The 27,539-nt window shown below is 44.9% G+C and overlaps 1 protein-coding gene across 6 annotated transcripts in view; it reads left to right on the top strand.

Moving 5' to 3' along the window:
* The first annotated feature begins 7,145 nt into the window (after positions 1-7,145).
* The window catches only part of TUB (TUB bipartite transcription factor), a 134,454-nt gene continuing 114,060 nt past the window's right edge, over positions 7,146-27,539 (top strand). For 2 of the 6 annotated variants that reach the window (XM_077179851.1, XM_077179845.1), the window contains exon 1: positions 7,147-7,615. In XM_077179851.1, the coding sequence (XP_077035966.1) occupies positions 7,560-7,615 (56 nt within the window). In that variant the 5' untranslated portion in view covers positions 7,147-7,559. Of the gene's footprint in view, positions 7,616-27,539 lie in introns of all 6 variants that reach the window. The other 4 variants (XM_077179848.1, XM_077179846.1, XM_077179849.1 and 1 more) reach the window with 3 other exon arrangements.

Raw genomic sequence — 27,539 nt, 5'->3', positions numbered from 1 at the left:
TAAAGCAGCTTAGAACTCCAGCAGAGCTCTGTGGCTTACCTGGGGGTCAGGTTTGCACTCATGCATGCCAGAAGGTTGCACTGGACCATGGTGGCTGCCAGAGCATGCCAGGATTGCATTGCTGGCTCCAGCTCATCAGAGATCCAGAAACAGGAGCAATGGCTTGTGAAGCTGATGTGTTTTAGGGGGTTAATCAGATACCTCTGTTATATTTTAGAATGTGTGAAATGCTGCTTCCCATTTCAGAGGAGTTGATTGTTGAGTGGGATGTCAAGGAGACAAATGGTGAAGTCTTGCAGCTCAGGCTCAGATGTTTTAAGTGAACCATGAAATAGGTATTGTACCTTGTGTGCAGAAGGACAAGGGGCTTTGATCTTTAATTATGAGCTGCTGCCTATGAATGAGGAATAAATACATTACAAGGCTTTTGCAGTTTGGTTTCCAACTGATCACCTGCCAGAAGATTCTGCTACTTTAATATCCATACATGGATCCTCTGAAATAATGCCCTGCAGAAGAACAGACCTCTACTGTGGTTTCATGGTCTAGTGAAGGATTTTGTAATTCAAAACTCCTCTCAGCCTGAGCAGCATCAAGTGACTTTTTTTCCTTATCTGGAAATTACATTATTAATTTCAGAACAACATTAAAAGCCTGGCAAGCGTAAGTGTTGTGTTCCAGGGTGAAATCTGTCACTGTTTTTCATAAACCTGAGATGTGAAAGGGTTGACAGCTGCAGGAAGATTTGTTGATGCTTTTTTGCCTGCTCTACTGAAAATGACAGCGTTTTTTGCCCTTTCAAATGTGGTCACCACCTCATTTTTGGCTTGTGTCACTACACTGAGGTGACAAAGTTCCCACTTTCCAGTAGAGGGGACAGCCTGATGCATGTGGGGCACGTGTCTGGATTTCAAATTCACTTTTTGATATTTTCATGTTCTGTTTACCCAAAGTAATCCAAATTTCTCTTGACATTTAAACAATGATCATGTATTTTGTAAGCTTTAAAAATTAATTTTTGAAAGAGTAAATGATTGTATTTATAATTTGTTTCGCTATTTCTGCCCCCCCACCCCTTCTTCCTGATTCTGATTTATAAAGCCTGAGGAGCCTTTTTTAATGCTCCTGGTAGTGAATTCCTTCTCTAGCAAAATGCCTTATGGAAGAAGGTATAATTCTTTACTCTGAGGCTGTTGAGGCACTAGAACAGGTTGCCCAGGGAAGTTATGGATGCCTCTTCCCTGGAAGTGTTCAAAGCCAGGCTGGCCTTGAGCAGCCTGGTCTAGTGAGAGGTGTCACTGCCTATGGCAGGGGGTTGGAATGAGATGCTCTTTGATTTCCCTTCCAACCCAAACCATCCTATGGTTTAAAATCTCTGTATTAGAAGCCAGTCAGTGTCAGTCCTTGTTCAGGACAGGGCTGCCTGGCTGGATACCTAGCCACTGTCTGTGGTAGCTGCAGAAATCTGGGAATGTCAGTATGTGTTGGAGGACACAACCAAACAAGGCATCAACAGTTTCCTTCAGAATGCTGGAGCCAGCAGGAACCAGGGAGGAACAGGGATGGGAACAACACATGCAGTGCAGGGCAGGGATTTAAAACACCTTTGCTAACACCTGGGGCTGATGCCATTGCTCCTGGAGCATAAGTTGGAAAAAAACCCCAACTACTGTAGTTTTGTTCGACCTGAATTTTGGTTTGTGAAGCTCAGGGCTTCTTTCATGGATAGGAGGATGCTAGGGACTGGAATTTCCCAAAGAGTGGCACTGCCAGCTGGCTCCTGAGGGGCTTCAGGGCTGACACAAGCTGCTGCAGCCTTGAGGGAAACACTGGGAGGCTGCTAGTGTCCCAGAGAAGGGGAATGTGGTGGGTTGGAGCATCCTTGTCCAGAGCTGCTTTGTGCCTTCTTTAACACAAGGGAAACTCCAAATTGTCAGTGCAATTTCTATATTTCAGCTTTTTATTTTTATTGATTAGCAAAGCAATACCTGACAGAAGGCCACTATACTCCTCCATTGGCACAGTCTTATGTTTTATGTCCCACCATTTCTGTACACGTGAGAAATCAGGATATATTTCAGAGAGGAGTAGAGGATGAAAAGAGCTAATGAATTACCAAGAGATTGCCTTAGCAGTTCACACTGAACAGATGGATGAAACCACCACACTGTCCTTTCAGCAATATGGTCCATGAGGGAGACTGAGCCTGCTAAAAAAATACAGATCAGCACCCATGCTGCTGTGGACTTCCTCTGCTTTAGTAATTATAGTATTTTCTATAGAGCAAGTATAGCATACACACATCATATATATATATATATATATATATATATATATATATATATATAGTAAATATGGTATTTTCTTGCTCTTAAAAAGAAGGAAGAAGTTGAGCTCTCATGAATACAGAGCCAGTTTCTTACACTTGTGAATACTGGGACTTTCAAACCACCATGGATGGCACGGCCAGGTTTCTAAACTCTTCCAGGCAGAAGATTACCAGAGGGTTGGGTCACCCTGTGGCTGTGTAGGAATGGGGGCATTGCAGTGTGGAGGCTGCAGGGCCAGTGTGGGTGTCTCCCAGGCTGTCTTGGTTGCTGCTAGGAAAGCTGTGCTGCTTCAGGTTCCTTTCTGCAAGATGTAAATTGTCATGCTGGCTTCTTTGCAAAATGCCTGGAGCCTGACGAATGAAGTTGTTTATTGTATCAGGAGCAGCATAAAATCATAATGGCTCTTGGAGGGAATTTTTAGAAGCTGCATTATCCTTTGAAAGGAAGATGAAGTACAGAATTATGCCAGATGCTCTTAAGGATGTAAATACCCTCTTTTCAGGCAAAATTGTTAAGCCCAACTTTCATAAGCTTTACTTTGGCAGGGTAACGTGAGGGAAAGTGGAAAAGCAGACAGGCACGTTCCTCCTTCCTGAGTTCCCTGCATAAAGCATTATGTCATCCAAGGCACTGGTTTATGGAGTCCCCAGCAGGGATGCTGGGTGTCCTGGAGTCACCACTGCCTGTCCCATTGCTGCGTGTTTCTCCTCATTTTAACAAGCTGCTCCACAAGCCTTTTGTGCTGTTGTCTAATTTTTTTTAATTTTAAAATTTTGTAGAGCTTTTTTCACAGGCATCTCATGCTTCTTGTAAGGCAGCAGAGCTCCTGTGGGGATGTAGGCTCTGCAGTGCTGTTCCTGTGTCCATGGGCCCAAATCTCCTCCTAAGCAAGGTCCAGGTGTTTGTTCTGCAGGGGAGTGCACTGTCCAGATGTGAGAAGGTTTGTAACTGGTTTTCCTGGAGGTTTTCCTGGAGCTGTCTCAGAATGCAGTCTGGTTACCAAATGAGAACTGGCCTGTTTTGTTCAAGCCAGCCTGACTCCTCTGGAGCTGCCATGCAGGCTGGGCTGCAGTTGTCTACTGGTGCCCCAGATGTCACCCTGGCACTGTCCCCAGCCGGAGGCAGGGGGTGTCTCACATCACGGGACAGTGGCATTCTGAAAAACCCTGTTACAATGGTGCTTAGGAGACCGAATCTCCCCTATCCATGCTCTCCTCTCACCTCCTCCTCACCTGCAGAACGCCGTTTGAACCCGGGCAGCCCCTCGGGAGGACAGAGGGAGAAACTTTTTTGTCGAAGCAGCAGGGCAGGGATATTATCGGGCGACTCTGTGGCAGGGCAGCGCCTGCAGACCCGGGAGCATCCTCACCTCCAGGCAGCAGCAGCCCCGAGGGCTCCGAGAAATCCCTGCTTGCGTCAGCACTAATTAGCGCCGCCGAAGGACTCCTAATCTCATTGTGAGCAACTGTTTGGGGTGGTGGGGGCAGCGTCGGTCCTGTTGATACAATATATATATACATAATCGCAGAGTGGGCATGCCAAAAAGCACGCTTAAAACCCAGAGTGTTTCTAGAATATCTAATCTGGAGTTTAGGTTGTGTTCTTACTTTGCACTGTTAAACCTGTTAGGCTCCATGCAGTGACTCAGCAGGTACTTTGCCATTTGTCTGCAGGGAAATGCAGCAACAGCCTGTTTGCTGTAGCCCTGCTGCTGGTTTAATTTCTGTGGTATTTCAACAGCTCAGGCCAGTATTCCAGATGACATTTATTTGGGTGATAAAGTCATTTGTCATTTGTTCAGTATTCTGAACACCTGAAGCAAGGAAGATTTTGTATCTTTTCAGTGCTCAGTTCCAGTCTTTCTCCCAGCTGGCACTGGGATGGAGTCTGTGGGGCAGCTCCTCAATGCTTTAAAGAAGAACTGAAATGTTATTACTGCTCCAGCACTCATATGCTGTAACCTAGAAGCTCAGCCCTTGCTTCCCCCGGATTAAACATGCTTGCTTTGAGATGTCCCTGCATCTGCAGTGGTCAGAGGGAATCTCTGGAAGCAGGGAGCAGACGTGACTCATTTTGGATGTGTGTGGATGCAGCCGTGCTCAAACACATGGTGACACATGCCCTGAAGCACTGGGAGCAGAGCAAATGACAAGAAAACCATTTCTCTCTGACTGAATTCCAGCATGGATCTGAATGACAAGAAAACCATTTCTCTCTGACTGAATTCCAGGATGGATCTCATTTGTGTCGCTGCCCCTTGCACGGGCTCATGAGTGCCCCAGCTTCGCCATCCAAACCTTTGTGAAAAGTTCAGCTTTGAAGTGCTATGGTCAGCAATGCAGGCTGTGGGGTCAGGGGCAGGAGCAGAGCTGGGACACTCACAGAGCAAAGTCACTGCCCAGCAGCAGGACCTGGAGCTGCTCACAATCCATCACAGGCAAAGGCTTCACTGTCAGTCATTAGCGTTTGTTTTGAGTTAGTGAAACAAGAAACTAACATACAACATGAGTTAGTGAAACAAGAAATTAACATACTCCTGAGCAGATGGGTTGGGAGACAGCATTCAGGGAGCTGTCACCCAGGAGCAGGAAGCAGGGAGACACCTGTGTCCCAGGAGGCTAAAGCTGCTGCCCAGAGTATTTTTCTGAGGACTCTCAAGCTGTTGTTTACCTGCAGCAGAGCAGTGGTGACCACATTGGGCTCTACTCTGGAGCATCTCTTCTGCAAGGATGTGTGTGAAGGGGTCCCCTGAGGCAGGCACAGGCAAGTTCTCCAAGCACTACTCTGCCAAAATTTGATTGGAGGGGGGGGTTTGGTTTTGATGTGTTACCTGTATATAAGGGGTAAAGAGGCTGTGCTTGCCCTGAGGTTCAGCAGGGTCAGCCCCAAATCTTTGCATCCCACCTGCCTCAGCATGCTGGGACAAGACAGCTCTGGCTGTATGGCTGTGTTTGCACTGTCAGGATGAACCACCGTGGCTGACATTCTCCTGCTCAGTGCTTTGGTCCAGGATGACTGAGAAGGAGCCTGAGGTGCCAGTGAGCTACACTTTAAATGAGACATGTGAAGAGGAGAGCAGACAACCTGTGCTCCTTGCTTTTATTGATGTGCCTTGAGAGGTTTGTTTCTGACAGAGGCTTCTCTGGGCTGCAGGGGCTCATCAGGATGATTTTCAGCTGCTCCCATGTTGGCCTGAGTAATCCCACAGACAAGCAAATGGTTTCAGTTTGCCCATTTCCAAATGCCTCAGTTTGAGCAGAGCAGGTAGGTGGAGGAGATGGGCTGTGACTAACTCTGCTTTCCAGATGGTCCAATTCATCCAGGTCACTCCATGTGGATTATAAAAGAGATAAATGGGAATGCACTGTCTATACATCACATCAACAACAGGGTATATGCAGTTACAAGGAGCAGGGTTCAGGTCTGGGCACCTTAATTGCCAATCCAAGGAACCTTGTTTGATATTTTCCCTGTTTGAAAGAAGTATGGCCAAATACCACTCATATTCAGGAAGGGTTTGATTTGGGTTAAAAATGGTACATGGAAAAAGCTCTTGGAGTTGTTCTGCCTGTCCTGATGCAAAGGGATTGAGGGTTTGGTCTATTTACCCTTTGAAAATAAAGACTGGGAATTTAAAGAGTAATGGCAGATATTAATTTATTTGAACTAAAGGAATTGAATGGTGCAAGAACAATTGGCTGACTGATGTCCATGAATACCTTTGAGCTAAGAATGGGAAGTCTCTGTCAGCAGGGTGGAACTCCAGGACTTTCAGCTGCTTTCTGGAGCTCTATGAGCTCTTCACTAGCAGCCTCCAGACCTTCAGCATGAAACCCTCATCAGATACCAGTGGTGTGTGAGATGAGTGACTGGGCCTGATTCACTCAAGTCCCTTCCAGTCCTTATTTATGCATCCTTGGGATTCTTATACATTTCTTATGAGAGACCTTACACATAAGAGCAGGGCTGGGCACCTGACTGCCAAGCAGTGATAGAAGGAGCCAGAAGATACTAGCACAGGCCAAAGAGTTGGGACTGTCTGGGAAAGGTTTGAGAGCAGTCCCCCAGCTGTCTGTGTGTCTGTAGATATCCTGCATTGCCCTGGGGCTGACTGTGCTGACCTGGCACTGCTTCTGGAAGCATCTCCCTTGGCCTAGGGGTGGTCATGCCCTCTGGGCAGCCCCATGTGCTGTGGTGTTGCAGGAGATGGGATCATGATCCTGCTGTCTCTGCCTGACACTGCAGCCCAGCCTCACAATCGTGGGACATTGGGCAGCAGTCCTGGTTCCCAACACTGGGCACCTGGGAGCACCACAGGCCCTGCGCTGCCTTCAGCTGAGGGATGTGACCATCAGAGCGCTCGGCACAGGCCCTGGCACTGGACACTGCCGTCTCCACCAGGGATGTGTGTGTGCAGGAGCAGTGAAGGATGGTTGGGCTTTCGGTCCCAGCTCTGCTAGAGCCACGTCGAGGCTGGAGGGCTCTCACACCCCTGCCCGGGGCGAACTGGGACCATGCACTGTGCCAAGCCCGTGACTGAACATGGCAGTGCAAGGCGTTTTTCTGCACCCCGAGTGCCCCCTGCCCACCCCCTGCCAGCCGCAGGGGCCGCAGCGGGCGGCGAGCGGCGAGGCCGCGGCCCTGAGGGGACGGGCGCTGCCGGCCCCATGGCGGGCGGCCATGGCAGCCGTGCACCGCCCGGCACAGCACGCCGGCCAGACCCGGGCCCGGCGCTGGGTGGGAGGCGGCTGATGTCAGCGCAATGGACCCGTATCTGTGGCAACCGCGATAAATAAATAAATAAGGCGCGTGTGCCGGAGCAGCAGGCGCACAAGCCGCCGCGCTCCTCAGCACAGCCCCGCCGAAAATCCCTTAAGCGGCTTTAGCAGCCGCGCTCCCGTTTGTTACCTGCGCGTCTGCCGCTGCCTCTGAGCGTCCGTCCCCTCGGCGGGAACCCCAGGAGCCTCCCCTTCTCTTCATCCCTCCCTCCTCCTCCTCCTCGTCCTCCTCCCTCCCCGGCACCGGCAGTGGTTCGCTCCGAGCAGCGGAGCTCGATGCGAAGCCGCTGCGGGGCGGTGAATCCCGGCCGTGCCGCGCAGGGCCGGAGGCGGCTGCCCCCGGCGGCGGGGCGGGTCCGGCCGCAGGCAGGTGTGTGAGCGCCCGGCCCTGCCCTGCCCTGCCCTGCCCGCGGCAGCCGAGCCATGCCGGCAGCGCTGTAGCCGAGCGGAGATGGATGGTGTCAGCAGCAACAGGAACATGTCTTACAGTAGATGGAGTTACAACAGGTATCGTCTGTCTTGTTCTGGTTTGTTGTTTTCTTTTTTTTATTATTATTATTTTATTTTCTTTTTTCCTTCCTCATATTGTAAAACCATCACGCTGTTTATGTAAACCGAGATGGGGAGCCTTCTTCAGGGAAGCAAAACCCTTTACTGATGCTGCTTTTCCATTCTTGGGACACCCTGTGTTGCCAGTAACTCCAGCAGCGGTGTTTGATGATATTTAGCAGGTGTTTTTCTGGAAACCGGCGCGGGAGTTTCACCCTGGGGTGGGTGGCCAGGCTGGGGGTGCTCCCAGCCCTGAATGCAAATGTTCCCCAGGCTCTCTCCTCTGAGCAGGGTCTGAGGTGCACTGATCACCTCAGCAGTCGCCCAGACTTCTTAAAGGTGGTCTGTAGGAACTGCTGCTCAAAGATTTTAACAAATATAAACTAAAGCTGGGGAAATGGAGGTGGCAGGGAGCCAGGATGTGGCTAAAGAGTGATGTTTTCGAGTAAGCCCTGTGTGCACCCTGGGTACCACAGAGCTGAGCGGGCTGAATTTGGGAATATTTCAAATTCGAATTTGAAATATTCCCACTGTGTTTCAAACCAGCATGCATGCTTTTCCTCTTCCTGGAAACAGAAATTTACTGCAGCATTAGTTTTGTTTTATGTGAATCATGGTTGTGACTGACAGGTTCTTCAAGCCTGCATCAAGAAAAAAGAAAAAGGTACAAACTTCATACTATTTTCATGGTGTTTGTTTGTGGGGGGGGTGGGGGTTGTTGTTTTTTCTGTGTAAATGTTACACCTGAAATGCTAAGCATAAGCAGTGTTAGCATCTCACTGAATCGCCACCACGATATTCTGGAGAAATAGCCCTTGGAAGTGGTTTTCAGGGGTTAACCAGGTATTCAGCACTGCCCACGCTCCCTGGATGTGTGGGTATGTATGTTTTATATGTGCATCTAGAGAGTTTCACTCATTTTTGGTGCATTCCCACTGCCTTAGCAGTAAAAAATACAGATATGGTGATGCCAATGGAACAATATTTTCTTTAAAAAGGAGGTGTATGTGTTTATGTGCATGTAAAACTGAGTTATACAACAAGCTGTGATTTTATGGTGCATTGTCCCATGCAGAGGATTCTTTCCATCTGACGGCACATGCTCAAAGAGCAGCAGTGAGACCCTGAAGAGCTCAGTCTGTCCCATGCAGCCCAAGTTTACAGCAGCTTCAATATTCTTACCCTACAGTAAACAACCCAAACATTTCACAGAAACTCCTCTTGGAGGTTTTCTCCTGGTGCTATCACATTGTGATCTAACCTTATGTATTACTTGCAATCTGTCTCTCCAGTTTTCAGTCTTCCTGACCCTGACAGAGAAGTCACTGATGAGTGCTCATCAGCCTTCACCTGGGAACATTCTGCACTTGTGTGTTCACCCTGCTTGGCTCTCCTACATCATCTTGGGGCACAAATACAATATTGCAGTGCCCAGGCTGGTTTTTTGGTGGCCAGTTCTTGGATTTGGGGGTTTTTCCTAATAAATCTAACTATGTACTGTGCATATATATACACACATATATTTCAGTGCTGTGAGGATGAGGAGTCCTTTGAGGAATCACAGCATTTACTCAGTCTTCTTCTGAAAACCAGTGCAGAGTTGCTCTCTTAGGCTGAGCCTGCCCTTCCACACCCATCTTGTGCCCAGGTTCCTGGCAGGAGAAGGAGCAACTCCCTTTTATCCCAAACCCTGGTGGCTGATGTTGGCTTTTGGATCATGTCCCAGCTTTGGTCTCGCTCACCAGTGGCCACAGGAGTCCCAGTGGCTCTAGGGGTGGCAGCTCTGTGGCAGAGACATGTGGGACAGCCCTGTGAACAGCCAAGCACTGTGTGAAGGCCAATGTCTTTTTCTTGGGAAAAAGAACACCCAGGTACTCCTCTTGTGTTGGCATCCATGAATCAGCATTGCAGGAATAGAGGGACAGGGCCAAAGGAGCAGGTGCTGCCTCCCATAAACACAATTACATCCATAATTAAAAAAGAAGCCAGGTATCATCTATTAAATTAAACTGATTAAACAAAGGGTTTGGCCTTTGGACTCTATAAGATGCAGGCAGGGATTTTTCCCCATGGAAATGAGGGGAGTTGCTGTGTCCCTTGTGTGTGCAGCTGGCAGGTATTTTTCTAATGGGATTTATTTGACATTTGTTGTGTATCTCAGCATTTGGCCTGTGATTGTGGTATTCCCTTAGGCTTGCTGCCCAGGATATCCACAGGTTGTTCCTGCAGATAATTTGTGCAACCCAGAGCAAATCCAATCACTTGGAAACTTGGGATGAGGGAGCCCTGTTGAGCACAGCTCCCCTCAGCTGCTCTCCTAACCAAGGGAGAGCTTTTCCCCACTCCCCACCCCAGCCTAGAGCAGTGTGTGTGTGAGAAAGAAGCAGGCACAATTGGAAAAAGCTCTTAATGATCACATTGGCATTTCCACAGCTGGCTCCAAAAAGTTGGCCTTATCTTGTGCATATCTTTGCTGTCCTCCCATTTTAGTGCTGTTGTAATTCCCTGGTCATTCTGAACATTGCCAGCTGAAAGAACAGGACAAGCAGCAATTTAAACAACAACTGGGGATATTTTGATGGTCCTAGGAACACTCAGGAGCTCTGGGTTCAGATGGTTAACTTCTAGAGTAAAAAAATCTTCTCTTTCACCTTCTGCCCTTGGTGACAAGCTGTTTATTGGACAGGTTAAATTCAGTTTCTGTTTGGCTTCTTTTCCTCTTGAGCATCACACTACCTGCTCATTGTGCCTGTGGTCCCTGGGTGTGCAGAAACACTCATCTTCCAGGGCAGAGTGGAACTTGTTCTCCTCCAGGCTTCCAGTGTTCAGTGCTGGTGCAGGTTTTGGCAGCTGGGCTGGTGCCCATCACCACTCTTGCTGCCTCCCCCCAGCTTCCTTTGGGAACCATGCAGGCCTTTGCTCTTGGAGATGCTTGAAACCTCCTTGTGTCGGTGCTATCTGCAGGTAGGGAGGTTTTACCCAGTGCTTCTCATCATTCCCAGGTGGAAATGAAAGCTCAGAGAGAAGAGTCATTAATATGATAGGAAGGTGAAAATGGGGAACAGTCTTTGGCTGGTATGAAGATCCATTCTCATGAGCTGGAACACCTGAGTCCTTCCTAGCACTCACAGCAGCTGGTGACCAGATTGTCAAATGCTTAAACCTCAACAGCACAACCCAAATTTGACCACTGGAGGTCAAAATGGTGCTCATGAAGGCTTGTGGGAGCTCTGATAACATTCACGTAGTTGAATTCAGTTGAAGGCACAGTTTAGGACAGTGTGCAGAATTCAGTCAATCCATGGGCACAGAAGACCTGTTTGAAATCAAATATATGGGCAAGTACTGCAGAATGGGAATCTGCAGTCCATATTTGGAAAAACGTCAAGGAATCAGTGGTTCTCCATGATTTTGCAAGGTTTTTTCATGAATCACTGGACTGTGCTTAGCTCTCATGGCTAGTCTAGAAGGATTTCTTCAGGAGCAGCAGAAGTTTTGCAGAAGGAACATGTAACCTTTGCATCATACCCATGCCTGAACAAAGATTTTTTTTTTTTACCAAAAAAAACAACAAGCCAACAAGCCACAGCAAAATGCCAAATATGAAGTCATCCCTCCTTTCTCACATCTCTTCCTGACACCAACACATCCATAGTTTTTCCACCCTTTTCTCTCTCTGTTTTGTCTCCAGACTTACTCTCTGTTGCTTTCCCGGAGGGCTTCAGTGCAGCCATCCCAACCTCAGTAATTACCACACCATGAGTGATGGAGGTTTTATCCACCAGCATTTGGAAGTATATTTTGGGAAACCTACTTTCAGGATGTTTCAACTGTTGGAGACAGCTTGAAACTTTTTTCCACTGATCTGTATCTTTGTTCTATTCTGGATATCAGTGTTGTTTTTTACTTCCTTTTGAAGCTGCTATTTCTGGTTTTGCCTTTTTTTAGCCTATGTTAAAAAGCTGTGACAGTGCATCTGGGTCATGGAGTTGGAGGGTTTCGATCTTAGATCTTTGTTTTTGAAGGTTTTTAAGACTCCTCTGTCTTGATTTTTCTGGGACGTGCTTTCATCAATGAGTAAATAGGGCTGTCCTCCAAACTTCATCCAAAAAAGTTCTTAGAGAAAGTTAACTTTCTTTTTCCTTCTCTCCTTTGAAGTAGCATCTGTGAAATCCTGAAGCATGTACAGGTTTGCTGCAGTGAGTGCACTTTAACTACACCAAAGAGCAGCTCCTCTCTATTTGCAGCCAAGCCACCCTTCTCTCCTCTGCCTTCTTGTGTCTTCAGGTGTTTCCTCCTGGATGAGGTTCCTTTAAAGCTGTAATCACTGGACAAAGAATCTGGGAGGACAAGAAGAGAAAGTTGTTCTGCGGGTCAAAAGGAGAGATAGAATCAGCCAACCCTCAAGTGAAGCCAGAATAAAACATTCCTGTAACAGATAGAGAAATCTTTATAAGTTTATCAGTGTTGTGCATTTAGTTTGCTGGAATTAAGTTCTTTATTTTTCTTTCATGATAAAGCATTTTAATTTCAATGACGTAGGAGAAGCTAGAGTTTGGGAGTGATGTTTCTTTCCTTAAACCAAGGCACTAGGAATGATCTGAGGTGAGTTCATGTGCATCCTCCTATGCTCAAGGTGAATGTTTTGTGCTGGTTGGTAGCACATCCTTGGAGTGTGTGAATCCTCCAGAGACTTGTGACAGCCTTGCAGAGAGGTGTGAGAGAGAAAACTTCAGCTCCTGCTTCCCTGAAGAAGAAATTTTAAAGCTTCTTAAGCAAAAGTAGCCTGAGAATATAATTTAAACCTACTGGGCTCACGTGTAGCATGACAATCCTAACAAATGTAAGAATTTCTTCACTGAAAGAGTTGCAAGCACTGGAACAGGCTGCCCAGGGAGCTGGCTGAGTCTCCATCCCTGGAGATATTTAAAAGCCATGTTGATGTGACACTTGGGGACATGGTTTAGTGGTGTACTTGCCAGTGCTGGTTTAATGTTTGGCTTTGATCTCCATGGTTATTTCCAACATACATGATTCTGTGGTCGGTGCTTGGAGCAGTAAAGATCACAGCCAGCAGCTCAGTAGTGAGAGTGAAGGGTAAATTTTTAAAGGAAAGTCAATGCTACATCTGGTCTTTGGTTTATCTGTAGTGATGCTATATATCCAGGTAACATAAGCTAGGAATTTTCAGTAAGAAGGAGAAAATCACTTAAGTCTTAGCTTGCAATAGAAATTGACACAGAATATATACATCTTTTGTCAGTATGGTTATAGACCTCTGTTAAAGTTCCAAGGTCTCTGCAAAGCTTTGTGCTTAAATCCTGCCTTCAGGTTGTCTCTTGAACCATAAAGATAACTCAAGCATTTCTTCAGGATAGAAGGAGGAATAGGAAAGCAACAAAAATGTCTGTGAAGAGTGATGTACCTCAAGAAATGGCATGTGATGTACCACAAGAAATGCTGCTCTGGGTCTCTTATTAGCACTTTTCTCTTTCCATGCTCTGTGGTCTCATCGCACACTCCGTGCGAACGCCTTTTGTTACCATGTCTAAAAGACACGATAAGTGCCTCATCCCTGGTGCTGGAGCATGGAATTGTCACTCTCTGCTGTGCCTGCATCCATGCACAGTGCAGGGAAGATAGAGCACTGCAGCTCTGAGCTATCAGATACTCTTTGCGCTCTCGCTGCAGCTCTCAGCCTTAGATTATATCTGAGAGAAAAACCAACCACATCGCTCATGATCTGCATTTTCATAAAAAGAAAACCTTTTCTCTCTCCAATATGTAATTTGTGTGAATGCCACTACTAATGGAAATATGAGGAATAATGTTCATGGCTGAGCACCAACAGAGATGGTTTTTCCCTTCAGAAATGAGTCAGGACAGAAGAGCCATCCCAGCTGTTGACACAGTGGGATGTCCATTGAGATGACCAGGCTGAGTTCAGCCAGCAGCCACCTGTGTTTGTAGAAGAGGGATGTTAGCCAGTGCTTGGCTATATCTGCAATGCTTGAATGCTGAGGTCAAGAGCAGGGGAAGATTCCAGGAGCTTGTATGAAAACAAAGATGCTCCCAGAGGAGTACAGGTCTTTGAAGAGCTAATTGTCAACAAATCAGCTCAAAATCAATTTCAAAAGTAATTCTTAAGTTGTAATTTGTCTCTAGAAGTATACTACATAGGTGATTAGGCAGGTAAGTCACCTTGCTTGAAAAAAACCAGTATTATTTCTTTATGAGCTTGCTGTGTTGTGTGTTTGATTCCTTTTATCCTGCTGGCGCTGTGGTGTGTTAGGGTCTCCTATTACTGTGACAAACTGCCACACTGTGTCAAACATCCAATTACTTACTTACCTGTCTAGTAAATGTGCCAGCTCAAATTCCTCCACCAATTTGTGGGTCCTTAGGGAGACTAGATCATGCCTAGATGTAATTCCAGAAGCAGTACTCTTCTGTTTTGGAAGCAGTCCAGTTTGTTTTGAAGTTTCACTGTTTCGCGCACCCCCAGCACCCTCCTCCTCCACGCTGTGCATTTCTGCTGCCTGGGAACACAAAGGGCTTTTTGGAGGGTGGAACAGTTCCTCATGGCTCCTCCAGGCACAGATGTCATTGATATTAATGTTCAACTATTGATCTGTTCTTGAGGAGTTGTGTGCAAGCTCACCTAGATTCACTCTTGTTTTCACAGAGTTTGCTGGCAATCCTTTAAAACATATTTCTCAAAGTGAAACTTTTCCAACTTGAAAATCCTGCTTGAAAATCCTGCTCAAACATCTTCTGCTGGGACTTCTGGAATATCAAAGCTAGTTCCTTACTGTGGCTTTTCTAGATATGCTCTCCCAGGTTGTTTTGCAGAGCTGTAACCTAAAATCCTGCTGGAAGCCAGGGAATTTGCTGATTGGTGAAAGATGGTCCCAGAGAGCTTTCTGAGGAAGGCTGTGTAAGGGAGAGGTCTGGAGGGATTTGGCAGGAGCTGTCAGTCAGAGAGTCAGTCCAGGAGAGGCTGGCCCCACACAGACTGTTTTGCCTGTTTGCAGGATGCCGTGGTTTCTAAGAAATAGCTCAATTTTTGCTTCATTCCTCGCTTGAATTTTGTTCTTTTTTAACACAGTACTATTGAAGTACAGCTGAATGGGCTTTCCCAAACTGAAGCTTCTGCTTAAAGTTAGTTTATCCCTCCATGATATTTATTTTCATCTTAGGTAGGAATAAATAAAAGTGCTCTGCTTTTTAGTATAATTTGGCTGGTTTTAGGAAGAATAATGAAACTTGGGCTTCGTAACAAGGTCTAGTGGAATGGAGTTAACATCTGGATTGTGAAACAGTGCACTCAGACTAGAAAAGATTTTTTTGGTAGGAAGGTGCAGATGAATCAGAAGCAAGAAATAAAGAGAGAGGCCAGTAGGGAAACTGGGAGCTGTTCATTATTAAACAATCAGCAGGTGAGCTGATTTTTATGTAAATGTGAGGCAGTGCTGTGACCAAGAATGACATATGTGATCAGTGGATTTGGTTGGGTTTATTTAGGTGGGTCTGAGTAAATCTCAGAGGAGCTCAATTGCACAGAGCAGATTTCTGGAGGGGAGGAAACAGAAGCTTTCTAAATAATGAATAGTTTATAGCCTTGTCTTACTAGCAACAAGTGAGTAAAGGGTAAATGCTGAAGAGGGAGCTGGGAATCAGTGGGATTGGAGCAGGACTCCAGTGTGTTGTGTGAACAGAAGATTTGAAGGTCTTGGCAGTAACTTTCTTTCCATGGCATTCTGTGCTTCAGCAGGCCTAAAATCCAGACACTGATGGGTAAGTGTCCCCTTCTCTTGGAAGCTTGCTGTGGTTTTCTCCCCAGCTGTGTTCTATGTGCACAGATACCCTGCCACATTTTCCCAGTAACTGCATCACCCACATCACCACCACTTCAAATTTCACTCTCTTTTCACCTTCACAATATGCTATGTACACTTTTGTTTCTCTCTGGCACACTTCATTTTTCTTCTCACCTTCCTAGAAATCCCCTGCATGTATTTACTTAGCAAGGATTTTGAAATTCAGCGTGGGTCACTCATGCAAGAAGCAGAGGAGCCAGCCTGGGCTATGAACCCTGTCTGAGGCCAAAGCCCACTAAGTCCCTCCTTACAACCCTTCTGTTCTTCTGCTAATCACAGTAAGAGGATTACCTCCAGGAGTATGGGATGCTGGATACTACAGCCAAAGGTGTTCATATCAGAGTCTGGGCTATTTTCATTCATCCTTTCTCAAATGCAAAATTATTCCTGAAGCGATGCGTGCACTGAGATCCAAGGGAATTGTGCTTGGAATGCAGGTGTATGAATACCAGGGAAAGGAGCTTTGAACTAAAACATAGGAACTAGTTTAAAATCAGAGCTGAGAATGAATGTTCCAGACTAGTTGAAAACCAGAGATTTTGATTCCACTCTCCACTTGTAGTTGTATTACACAGATGTTGTTTGCTCTCTCTTAAGAAAAATAATGAGCAACCACAGAATAATGTACTGGGGTTTTTTTGATGTCTGAATTATAGTTCAGGTGGAGGTGCACTCCTCCCATCAGCTCTGGGTGCAGGTGAGCTGCTCTTTGCAAGAGAGCTGAGGCTAAGCCACAGCTATTTATGTTCGTCATTTTCGGAGCTCCTGGGGCTGAGCTTCAGACTGACTACAGGGATTATTAAATATATCATCTCAAATATGGCATCATTAAGTGCAAATATATTGCTTTTTGCCTCTGAGACTGGGAAGGAAGGTGGTGATATTTTCCTGATATTTACTGTCTCCCCTGGGCATCAGGTCTTGGCTGCCAATACGGCAAAAGGCCCTGCAGCCCCACTCTTTGCTCCTGGGCAAGTGAGGCCAGGATTTGTCCACCAGGCATCCTCCTGGCCAGGCTGGGACTGCAGGCATCTCAAATGTGCCTGGGAGGGAAACTGAAGCTGAAATGTGGTGATCTAACTCTGTTTTGTTCACTGTCATGTCTTTATGATACATTATATGCATTTGATTCATTCACTGGGAAATCTGCATGGACTAATAGGTTGTTTTAAAATGTAATTCAAGTGAAATACCTGCAAAAGCAGAAGCATTTGTTTTGCTTATCCCTTACAGTGAGGTTTTCCTGTTGTCTTGGATGAGCTGTAGGTTTGTTAGCATAAAGCAAAGTGATGCTGAGCTAAGAGTCCAAAGAAACCTTGCTCTAAGTGTGGGAGGCAAGGATCTGTTCCCATCTTGGTACACAAAAATGCACTTGTCTAGGTGCAAGTTTCATTGTTAATTAACAAGTGTGAGTGCTCTGCAGTGCTTCTCTGCCATCCTGTGTGGAGCATTCCCACCCAGCCTGGGGAATCTGTGCTGTGGGAACAGCCCTGGATTGTGGGTGCAGGGTGAGGCTGAGTGCAGTTCCTGCTATGCTAAATTCTCTTGATAGAGGAAGGTATGCATATATCTTTGACTCAAATTGATTTTTTTGGCATTGACGATTATCTTCCTGCTAAAAATCTCTTTTTGCTTTCACCTTGCCCCTATTGACCTGTGGGATCATATCCATGCTATGAAGTATGTCCCTAAATCCCTTTCCTGTGATTCTTATGAAAAGAACAACATTGCAAAGAATATTGTTTTGCATCTTATCCTTTACCTTCCTGGCTGGTTATTTGGTCCAGACTTAGGCACAAAGAGAAGCTGCTGATATTTTTATGCATATATTCTTCTGATGTACTGTGCAGCACAAAAGTGCTTGTGCCTCCAGTAGCAGTGTGATGCTCCAGCAGTGGTGTGAGCCCCTGAGTGTATTTGAAATTCTGGCTTCTTTACCAACAACTGCTTTTTCCTACAGTTGCAGTGTCCAAGTTTACCTTTTTGATGGCATCTCAGTCACAGTGCAGCTGTACAAAAATTCTGAATTCTATGTACAGTAAATGAAGTATGAATGTTTCAACGTCAATGCTGGAAATATAGAATCTTTTTTTTTATTTTTAATTAAGTTTCTCTTCACCACTCTTGTGTAGGTAGTTGGCAAGTCAGGGTAGATGACTTGGATAAGAATAGGTACGGAGAGAGGGAGTAATAAAACAGATTATTTAGCAGAGAACAATACTAGAGCCCTTTAATGAGCCTCTTCTGAAATATCTCAGATTGATTCTTTTAATATGGTGCAGAAATTATGCAAAAAGTTTTATAATGATACCTGAATTGTGTCCACAAGTACTGTCAACTTTTTTCATGCAAAAGTTACCAGAGGTCTTTAAGTTATAACTTGTGTACCGTTATAACTTAGGCACTGTCAAGTTTTTCTTGCATAAAATACAGCATATTTATAACTTTACTTTTTTTTTTGAGGGGGGACAACTGAAAACCCCGTCCTTGTGTAATGAACTACTCAAATATATGCTCAGATCCTGATGTCTGTGATATGGGGAGACTCTTCTTAAATGTTTGTTAGTCTGACTTAAAATTCACCTTTGCCTGGATGCTGTGCATGAGGCTTTGCTAAATGAAAGAAAAAGAGCACAGGTACCAGGGAAAGGTCTCACTGTAGAGGTGCTGATTGTTTAAATTTGAGTTCAGCTTTGCTCTGGTTACAGCCTTGTGGGCTGACATTTAACTATAGCCTCGTGCTCTCTGCCCTGGCCCCAGATGGGCTTATGAGTACTCCAGTCTATGGATGTAAAAAAGACAAATAATCTCTAATAGAAGACACAGAACATGGCTGAGGAAACAAGAAGTGTTACCCAGCATGTCTTAGGGAATTGGATTGCTGACATCAACCTAGCACCCTCCATCTTGTGCTCACCCATGTGTAGGAAGGATGTTCCTTATTGGGTGTGGAAGGGGGAAAGTCTCTAGAATTAAATGTGAACTTCACTCCATGACACTCCCTGAGAGCTGCCAGGGTTCTCCTTGCTCTGCCATCTTGTTTGTTCTGTGACTGGGAACTTCACCTTTCTTTACTGCTTTTCAGACACTCTCTGGATATTCTAGGAGATTTTTAGGGCCACTAGATGAGGTTTTTATTAACCAAATCCGTATTCTTGTCCCTTGGTCTGGAAAGGTGTTGGTGCAGGAAATACAGGAAGTTTAGAAAGGTGTTTTGTTTACTTCCATCTCTTTCAAGTCCTCTCCTTTATATTCTTTTTTCTGCTACTTTACTGTCTTGTCTCCTCTTTCCAATTTAACTGCCAATTTACATCCCTGGTGATGGACCATAATAAAAAAACCCAAACAGGTATTATTTTTGATTCACCTTAGCAGTGGACAAGGCTAGAGAAAATGAGGGAGAATCTTCACAGCTTTTCACTTCCCTTAGCTGTTTCATGAAGGATGCAACTGCCTGCTGTATTAAATCTGTGCTGTCCCGATAGTGCATTATCTGAGCATTGGCCAGAGAAATAGGAGCTGCTATTTTGAGGTATTTAATCACATTCTGAAATGTTATTACTGTGTGGTGGTTGTGCAGTGAGAGCACAGCTTTGCAGAGCTGGGAGCCTTGCATGTGCAGTGGTAGGTGAGCAGCCAGGCACCCCTGCAGCACAGGAAAGCCCAGCTGAGCAGATGGAGAGGAGCCCAGCCAGGAAGGACGTGGGAATAACGATAGATGAGAGGCTGGACATGACCCTGCAATGTGTAAACGTGCACTTGCACCCCAGAAATTCCCCAGATCCTGGGCTGCATCCAGAGCCCCGTGGGCAGCAGAGTGAGGGAGGGGGTTCTGTCCCTCTGGGGTCTCAACACAGGAAGGACGTGGAACTGTTGGGGTGGGTCCAGAGGAGGCCACCAAGATGATCAGAGGCATGGAGCACCTCTTCTGTCAGAAAAGGCTGAGAAAATTTGGATTGTTCAGCCTAGAAAAGAGAAGGCTTTGGGTGACCTCACTGTAGCCCCCCAGTGCCTGAAGGGAGCCTGTAATGGAGAGGGACATTCTCACAAGGCCATGTAGTGACAGGACACTGGGCATGGCTTCAGAGTGAAAGAGTTGTCATAGATTGGATATTTGGAAAAACATTTTTACTGTGAGGGTGCTGAGGCACTGGCAAAGGTTGCTCAAAGAAGCTGTGGATGCCCCATCCCTGGAAGAGCTCAAGGTCAGGTTGATGGTCTAGAGTAAAGTGTTCCTGCCCACGGCAGGGGGGTCACAACAAGATGATCTTTAAGGTCCCTTCCAACCCAACCCATTCCATTTCTTCTGTGATTCCTCATACAGGAAATGATGTGGGTAGAGGTGCTGATGTCCTGCCTTTCCTCTCCCCACTCTCAAAATACCCCTACCCAAAAGGGGCAGAGGGAATGGGGAATCTTCCTCCCAAACGCGCATCCAATTCCTCCTCGTGACTTCAGCTGTGCTAAGCTCATGTAGCTCCCCTGCCTCAAATCCTGCACTTGCATTCCTTTTTTCACTCTACCTGCCTAAATACATCATATTCACCTGCCTTGCTCAGTGTTGCAAGACATAATTCCTTCCTATCTTTAATTAAATCAATCCCAAAGCTCTAATTAATGGAATAAGCACACCTTTCTATTTGCTGACTTAAGACACTCATCAGAAAAAATATTTTCATCTCAGTGTGAGGTCTCTTCCCAGGAGTTTGCATCCTGAAACCCCCAAATTTCAGGTCTAGGATGCCCCAAATTCCCAAATTTGAGCTCTGGAACCCTGAATTTCAGGTTCTGACCCTTCAGATTTTGGGATTCTGACCCCTCCAGTCTCCTGAAATTTCTGCTCCCTCAATTTGGTGTCCACACCCTCCCATGTCCTCAAATTTAGTGTCCTCAGATTTAGGGTCCAAAACTGGGTGATTTTTAGGGCCCTGGACCTCCCAAACCCCCCAAAATTTGAAGTCTTGACCCCAGATTTTGGGGTTCTGATCCCTTCAATTTTCTGCCATCCCCAGAGCCCCCCAGTTTGGTATCCTAGCTCCCCCCAACCCCCAATTTTAGGTTCAAACCCCTTCAAACCCCAAATTTGAGCTGTTGAACCATGAATTTTTGGATCCTGACATCCCAAATTTTGGGGTTCTGACAGTAGTGTTGGTGGGGAGGGCAGGCAGCTCCTGGGACATGTCACAGCCATCGCTGGGGCTGCTCAGCACTCTTTGAGGCAGAGCTGCCTGGAGATTTAGGAAACATGTCTACAAAAATGGACTATCCTTCACCCTCCAGCTGCTGTGAAGCTGTGAGGAATCCAGTCTTGGGCAGTTTTCCTGCAGATTCCCCCCATTTTGGGTTTTTATGAGCAAGCCCCCGAGTGGCTGTTTGGTTACCAAGAATAAGTGTTACCAAGAAGTGTTACTCCAGAGTGCTCAGTCACTCAGCACTGAGCCCCTGTGGCAAAAAATAGCTTTATGTAGATTGCAGGAGGTACTGAGAGGAAGCTGAATCCCCTGGGGCTCTTGTAGGAGGGGGAATGAAAAGGCTTTTTTGTCCAACTATGTCATACTCATGCAGTCACGCCGAAGCGCAGAGGTGCACTGCTCCTGCTTCTCAGAGGCCTCCAGATGCATTGTTTGTCTCCAAAAAACAAGATAGCTGGAAATCATGGTGATAAATGACAGAGCAGTCTTTCCTCCCTCCCTGCAGGTCAAGCCTTTCCAAAGAAGAATAAGGAGGCTGCTAACATGGGGCTGGAATTTCTTCCTGAAACCTGCCAGATCCAGAAACTTTTTTTTTTTTTTTCTCACTCAGTGCATTTTTTCCCAATAATAGAAACTGTCACCTGTAATTGAGACTATCACATTGAAAAGTGAGAATGGTGCAGAAGTGCACGTAATTTAACTTATTCTGAGCCTGCTCATCCCCCTTGCTAGAACAGACAACATTTTTAGTAACCCTATCCAGTCCTTTCCAGCCAGCTGTAGGTTTTCCTATAAAATAAAGGCAAATCTCCACCACTTAAACTGCAAGGCAAAGGGAGGGATGGTGGAGTCTGGGTTGCCTCCTTCAGTGTGAGCTATGCCTGTTAGCCTTAGTGGTCATGGAGATTTGCCTTTTTTTTTTTTTCTTTTTTAAGCATGAGACAGCAAGAGTGCAGGTGGATGATGTTACATCTTAATGTGCCATAGTGGCCCCAGCACAAACCTCGATTTTTTAAACTTGTTTTTGAAAATGTTGTTACATAGCTTGGGGTTTGTGTCCAATGGATTGCAGGTGGGATTTGGATAAGCAATTTAATACACCTGTAACTGTGTGTAACTGCATCAGATTTGGCTGACTGATGTTGGTAAATAGCCATTCCTTTCCTACACCATGTACTAAAGAGCTGAACAGATAAAATAGCTAAAACAACGATTTTTCATGGGTTTATTACCACTCTGGTATCAATGACCCAATAGAGGTTTTTTACTATTCCTCCACAGTGTGCAGATTTAATAGAGTACCATTTTCTTTGTTGAGGTTTCACTGTATTTCAGATTTCCAAGAAATAGCCCTTGAACTCCAGTTCAGCACTGGCTGCATTAAAGTTGTTTATTACTAAGTCATAGTTGTTTTTTACTAAGTGAAAGGGTGGAGGATAACTCACATTCATCTTGTAAACCCTTTTGATTTTGCAAATGCAAAAGGCAGAAAACTTGAAGCAGACAGAAGGAGCATGGCATTGTATTCAAGGCTTGGTGGCATTAACAAAAATGCCACTTTTATCATCACAAAATCATTGAGATGCTTCTGAAATACTTTTTTCAGCTCCTAGTTTCTCCTGTGTGGAATGTGAAATGGCTTCTGTTATATTTATAATCTTTTATCATAAATATGTCTGTCAAGTCACCTGGAGCTGTTTGCCAGATATACACATTAATGCTTTCTTTGGTGTTTAACAGCAAACTGATGAGATGCTCATTGCTTTACTATCCCTAATTAGGTAATTGCTTCATCTGGGAGATATGTTGCTTATTTTTCAGATGCTTGATTTTTCAGGTGAGTTGACTTTTTTAAACCATAGTTGAGTTAACAAGTTTGCAAGTATTGGTCCTATTTTTTATGACAAATTTCCCATCCTGTTATGATTGACCTGTGATTTAGGCAAAGCATCAGTCTGTTAAACAAATCCAGGTATGTTTTTAAAATTCTAACTGTGGCATATTTTGAGTGAGCTTAGTTGATCAATCTTCATAGATCTTGATAGAAAAAGCATATTTAGGATTAAAAAAAAACCAAACCTACAAAACCTAAGTTAACAAGAGATCTAGCATTTTAAAGATATAAGAAATTGGTAACACTTGGCTGAAGGCTGAAAAAATCCCAATCTCTTTAGAGGAGCACTGAAATCCCTTGGTCTCCTGAAAATTCTGCATACAGCTCTTCATGTGTCATTCCTGATCCTCTGATAAAGAAAAGGTAAGCCTGATACTTGCACACACAGGTTGGAAAGGAGAAATATGAAAATAGGCACAAGTCCAGGTGAGAATTGAAAACATCCCAGTCCCTCTGGTCTGTGACAAGCAGGGCAAGTGATGTGGCTGATGCAGTGCTCGGTGGCCTGTGGAGCTTGAGGTTGGTTGGTGAGATATCTTGCTGTGTTCAGCTGGCTCACAAAATGGTCAGGAAAATTATTCATTAAGGACCCCCCAACTCCTTGTAAGGGAATGGCTGAGCCCTGACAGCCCTGCTGGTCAATTTGTAGTGGACTTTGGGGCAATTAAAAGTGACTTAAACTGAGCCCTTACATCCAAATAATGATGAGCAGTAATAAAAATTGTGGCAAGTGAAGCTAAGCTAGAAGGTGACAGCATTCCTAAGTTCATAGGAAAATGTTTCACCAAGCAGCCTCTTGCTCACATTAAAAACACAGAGGCTTAAACATCACAAGCTTCAGTGAGTTTGTGCAGTCCCTCAAGAAATAAGGAAATTTCAATCCAAAATCTCCATTGGAGCAGGACAGATCTATATGAAAGCAGGGCCATGCTGGAATTTAGCAAAATTTGTCAGAGTTTGTGAGAGAGCAGAATAAACCAAAAGCCTTCACCCCAGCTCCAACCCAAATCATTCGCATCCTTAAAACAGTTAAAATGCACTTTAAAATGCAGAGAGATGGTCAAGCAAAATAAATGGGTATTTTATTTAATTATGATTGCACTGCTTGAAATACATTAGGGAAATGAATAATTAATATCTTGTAAGACTGGCTAAATTTGGAGGGAAAAAAGTTCAAATATTTTCAAGGGCCTATAAATTAGTTTAAATAAAGCATGACTACATACTACTGTGATATTCCTTCTTCTCCCCACTCATCCTTCAATACATTTTAGGCATGTATTTTCCGTAAGTGCAAATATTCTAAAAGAAAACAGAGTGGAAGAAGTGTTTAAAATTGGAAAGAAACACAAGTGCCTTGCTCCATCAGGAAATGGAGAGCAAATTCTGCATGAGCAACACAGTGAACTTCCTCCCACGTTGCACCAGTGATATCCCCCAAAAGATGGTGACAGTGTAAACAGAGGATGTTGTGTACAAACCATGGAAGGGCTGCACATAGTCATGTTTTATGGATTCCTATCAGGCTGAGACAGGATTATTTCTTTTGCCAAGTTATTAAAAATCTTTTTCTTTCTCTGTGTGGAGGAACTGTACTCAGCTTTTTGAGGTGGGCAAGTGCAAAGTTACTTTGGCTTTCCACATATCCCAGATTTTAAGATTTTAACAGGCAAATTTTTTTTGGGTGTGGCCTTCCATGTCTGCTGGCTGGTTGTGCTGTTCAGCACGTCCCAGGTATGGCCAGAGATTGTTGCCCTGACAATTCACTGCTGCTGAATCAGACTTGTTGTCTTGGCAACTGCCTTCAGCTGGAAAACCATGAGTTAAAAACCAGAATCTTAACAGCGTGAGCTCTCCAAGGGTGGCCTCATCAACACTCAGGGCTCTCCTAGACCTTAATTTTTACAGGTGTGCTCTGTAAGGATGCAGTAAGAGAGCATGAGGGGGAATATGGCATCAAGAAGGGCTGCGAGATGATTTCCTGCAGTGGAGAGCTGCTGCCTCCTCCACAGCCAGGGAGGAGGGGGTGGATCTGATTCCTGGGCAGGGACTCCAGATCCCCTCAGGAGGATGCAGAAGGTGGAGTGGGAACACCAGGTGCCCTCTTGTGCCCTGCAGATGTCTGGCATTTCACTCAATGATATAAAATGTCAAACCCTTTCCCATCTGTTAAAATTTGTGTGCTGGGCAGAGCAGCCTTTTATAAGGTCCAGCACAGACAAGGGAGATGGTGTGCCAGCAGCTGGGCCTGACCCCTGACTGTGCTGTCATACTCTTGGGGATTATAAAAAAGAGGGAGAGCGACTTTTGACATGGGCTGGTAGTGATAGGAGAAGAGGGAAGGTTTTAAACTAAAAGAGGAGAGACTTAGATTAGGTATCAGGAAGAAATTCTTAGCTGTGAGGGTGCTGAAGCTCTGGCAAAGGTTGCCCAGAGAAATTTAGGCTGCCCCAGCCCTGGAAGTGTTCAAGAACAGGTTGAATGGGGCTCTGAGTAAACTTGTCTGCCCATGCCAGGGATTTGGAAGTAGATGATTTGAAGATCCCTTCCAACCCAGGCATTTCTACGATTGCCAGCAGAGTTCTCAAAAAAGAAGAGAGAGAAAAATGCAGTTTCTGGCTTTTCAGTGTGGATGAAGGCAGTGTCCTGCCCCTGTACAGAGCTGATGTCATATTCCACTACCAGTCCTGGGGCCACCCTGGTACAAGGGAAGAGGACAGAGGACACAAAGAGATTTCCTTGTTCTTCTTTGATACACACATATTCAAAAAAGGTTACAAATAGCTGCTTCTAGCACAGTTGCTCATTCAGAATCACATGAAATTAGCTCTGACATGAGGGTTTCATTGCAGGTGCTTTTGAGTGCACAGCTGGGCAGCTGCAAAATAGCATCAGCCAGGAGTACTGGAAAACTCACAGTGAATGTGGGTGTGTTCATACTGACCCTTGGAAATTCTGGCTTTACACTATGTACCAATGTGCTGAACTGATGAATAATAATTTCAGGAATTCCTGTAAGTGATAGAAAAGTATTACTTCCCTCTCCTGAGTCTGTGGCTGTTCTGAGGGTGTCTTTTTCTAGACTTGAGCTCTACCTGTGAGGGTGCAGCTGTGGGAACTGCAGAGGGTCTGTATGAGGGAATTCATGGCATGATGATGGTATAAAACAGAGGTGCTGGGGCAGGGAATGCAGGTGAATCCAGCAGGGTAAGGAGTGAAATACAGGAAAATGGATGAGCAAGAGCCAAAAAAACATCCAGCATCCTCTTGTAGAGGTTTAAACACAGCTTCCTCCTGGGCTTGGGCTGCTCCATCTCCAGGGCCTCAGCTCTTCTGCCACTTGTAAGCATCAATGGAAATAAAGAAAATGTCTTTTTTTTAAGAACCTGCACTGCCTACTGAGTGAAACTTCTAAGCTTCCATGATGCTTTGTCCCAGTAAATATGAAGTGATCTCTCCAAATTTATGCCAGATGTCTGTCTTCTGCATTTGTGTTGAAAATCTGTGTAGCCAGACAGACACTGTAGTATGAGCCTGAAAAGACAGTCATAAAAAATGGAGAAAAATATAGTCTTTGGGAATAGAATAATTAAATTATAGAACAGTTTGGGTTGGAAGGGACCTTTAAAGTCTAGCTCATCTTGTTCAAGCCTCCTGCAATGAGCAGGGACATCTTGAACTAGATCAGGTTGCTCAGAGCCCTGTCCAACCTGGCCTTGAATGTTTCCAGGGATGTGGCAAATAAAATGTGACCACAACTAACCCCTGTAACAAATATTTTGATGTAGACAGATGAGGTATATTCTGTATAAACCTGTAGAAACTGTTACCTGAGACCTCTGAGGCAGAACAAGTTTTGCTGCTGTGCTTCTACCACAGCCATCAACAATCTTGGCAGTTTGGGTTTCCTGCTGAAATTGAAATGTTTTGTGGGAATTGATTAATTACTGCTAATAATCTTGACAGAATGCTGTCAAAACATGTTGTTTTGATTTCTATGGAATATAGGAAGCAAGTCAAAGTGAATCACTGCTGCTTGAAACAGCACGTTTTGGCATTTTAAATTTAGTGTTCTCAATTCTTCATTAGAATGAGTTCTTAGCAAAACAAACTTGAAAATTCTGCAATAACGAGTTTTTGCCATTTGATTCCATCTCATACTTGTCTTTCCTTCTCAGCTTGTATTTTAAGCAAATATATCCAAGGCATATAAAAGAAAATTTAAAATGGAGATTATTAATGTGAGTAAAACCTTCATATGAATGTACTATTATCTCCAGACTTAAAGCCTTAAAACATATTGGATATTTTAATTGATGCTGAAGTTCAAAATAGTATGTTTATCACATTTAGTGGGAGGAAGTAATCATCCTTTTCTGGTCACATCTACTGAAATTTTGGAGGGCATTCCTAGGGATGTGCTATGCCTGAGATGCTGAGAAAGATTTTTATTCTGCTTTTCAGAGGCACCAAATTAATTTTTCTCTCGGAAAAGATGTACAACATACCTTCTCAAATGTGTTGCTGATTTCTATATCAGGAAAATGTAGCCTGTTGTGGCACAGGACCCCGTCCCAGCTGTAGTTCCCTGATGTACAAGAGAATTCATGGGATCTGAATGGAAAATAAAGGGGGATCTCCTTTTTTCTACAGAGCAATGTTAATTTTGTAATGAAATAGGTGTAGAGGAGTGATGTAATTAATATTGGAAGAGATGAGGGAGAATGGTAAAATCTAATTGTGGCTGGGAATGTGTGAGTAAAATGCAGGAACAGCTCAGGACCTGCACCCACAGGGGTCTGCCACTTTTCAGACAAACCCAGGCAGCACCAGCTTGCAAGTTTTAAAAGTTTGGTTCCTTTGTTGAACTCAGAATGTTCAGGCTCCCCTTGCTATTTTAGAAATTTCTTCCCCTG

Source organism: Agelaius phoeniceus, chromosome 6 (genome assembly GCF_051311805.1).
Source record: "Agelaius phoeniceus isolate bAgePho1 chromosome 6, bAgePho1.hap1, whole genome shotgun sequence".
In the NCBI taxonomy this organism is placed as follows: Eukaryota; Metazoa; Chordata; class Aves; order Passeriformes; family Icteridae; genus Agelaius; species Agelaius phoeniceus.
The sequence above is the reverse complement of the archived record's forward strand: the minus strand, read 5'-3'. Positions and strand labels throughout refer to the sequence as shown.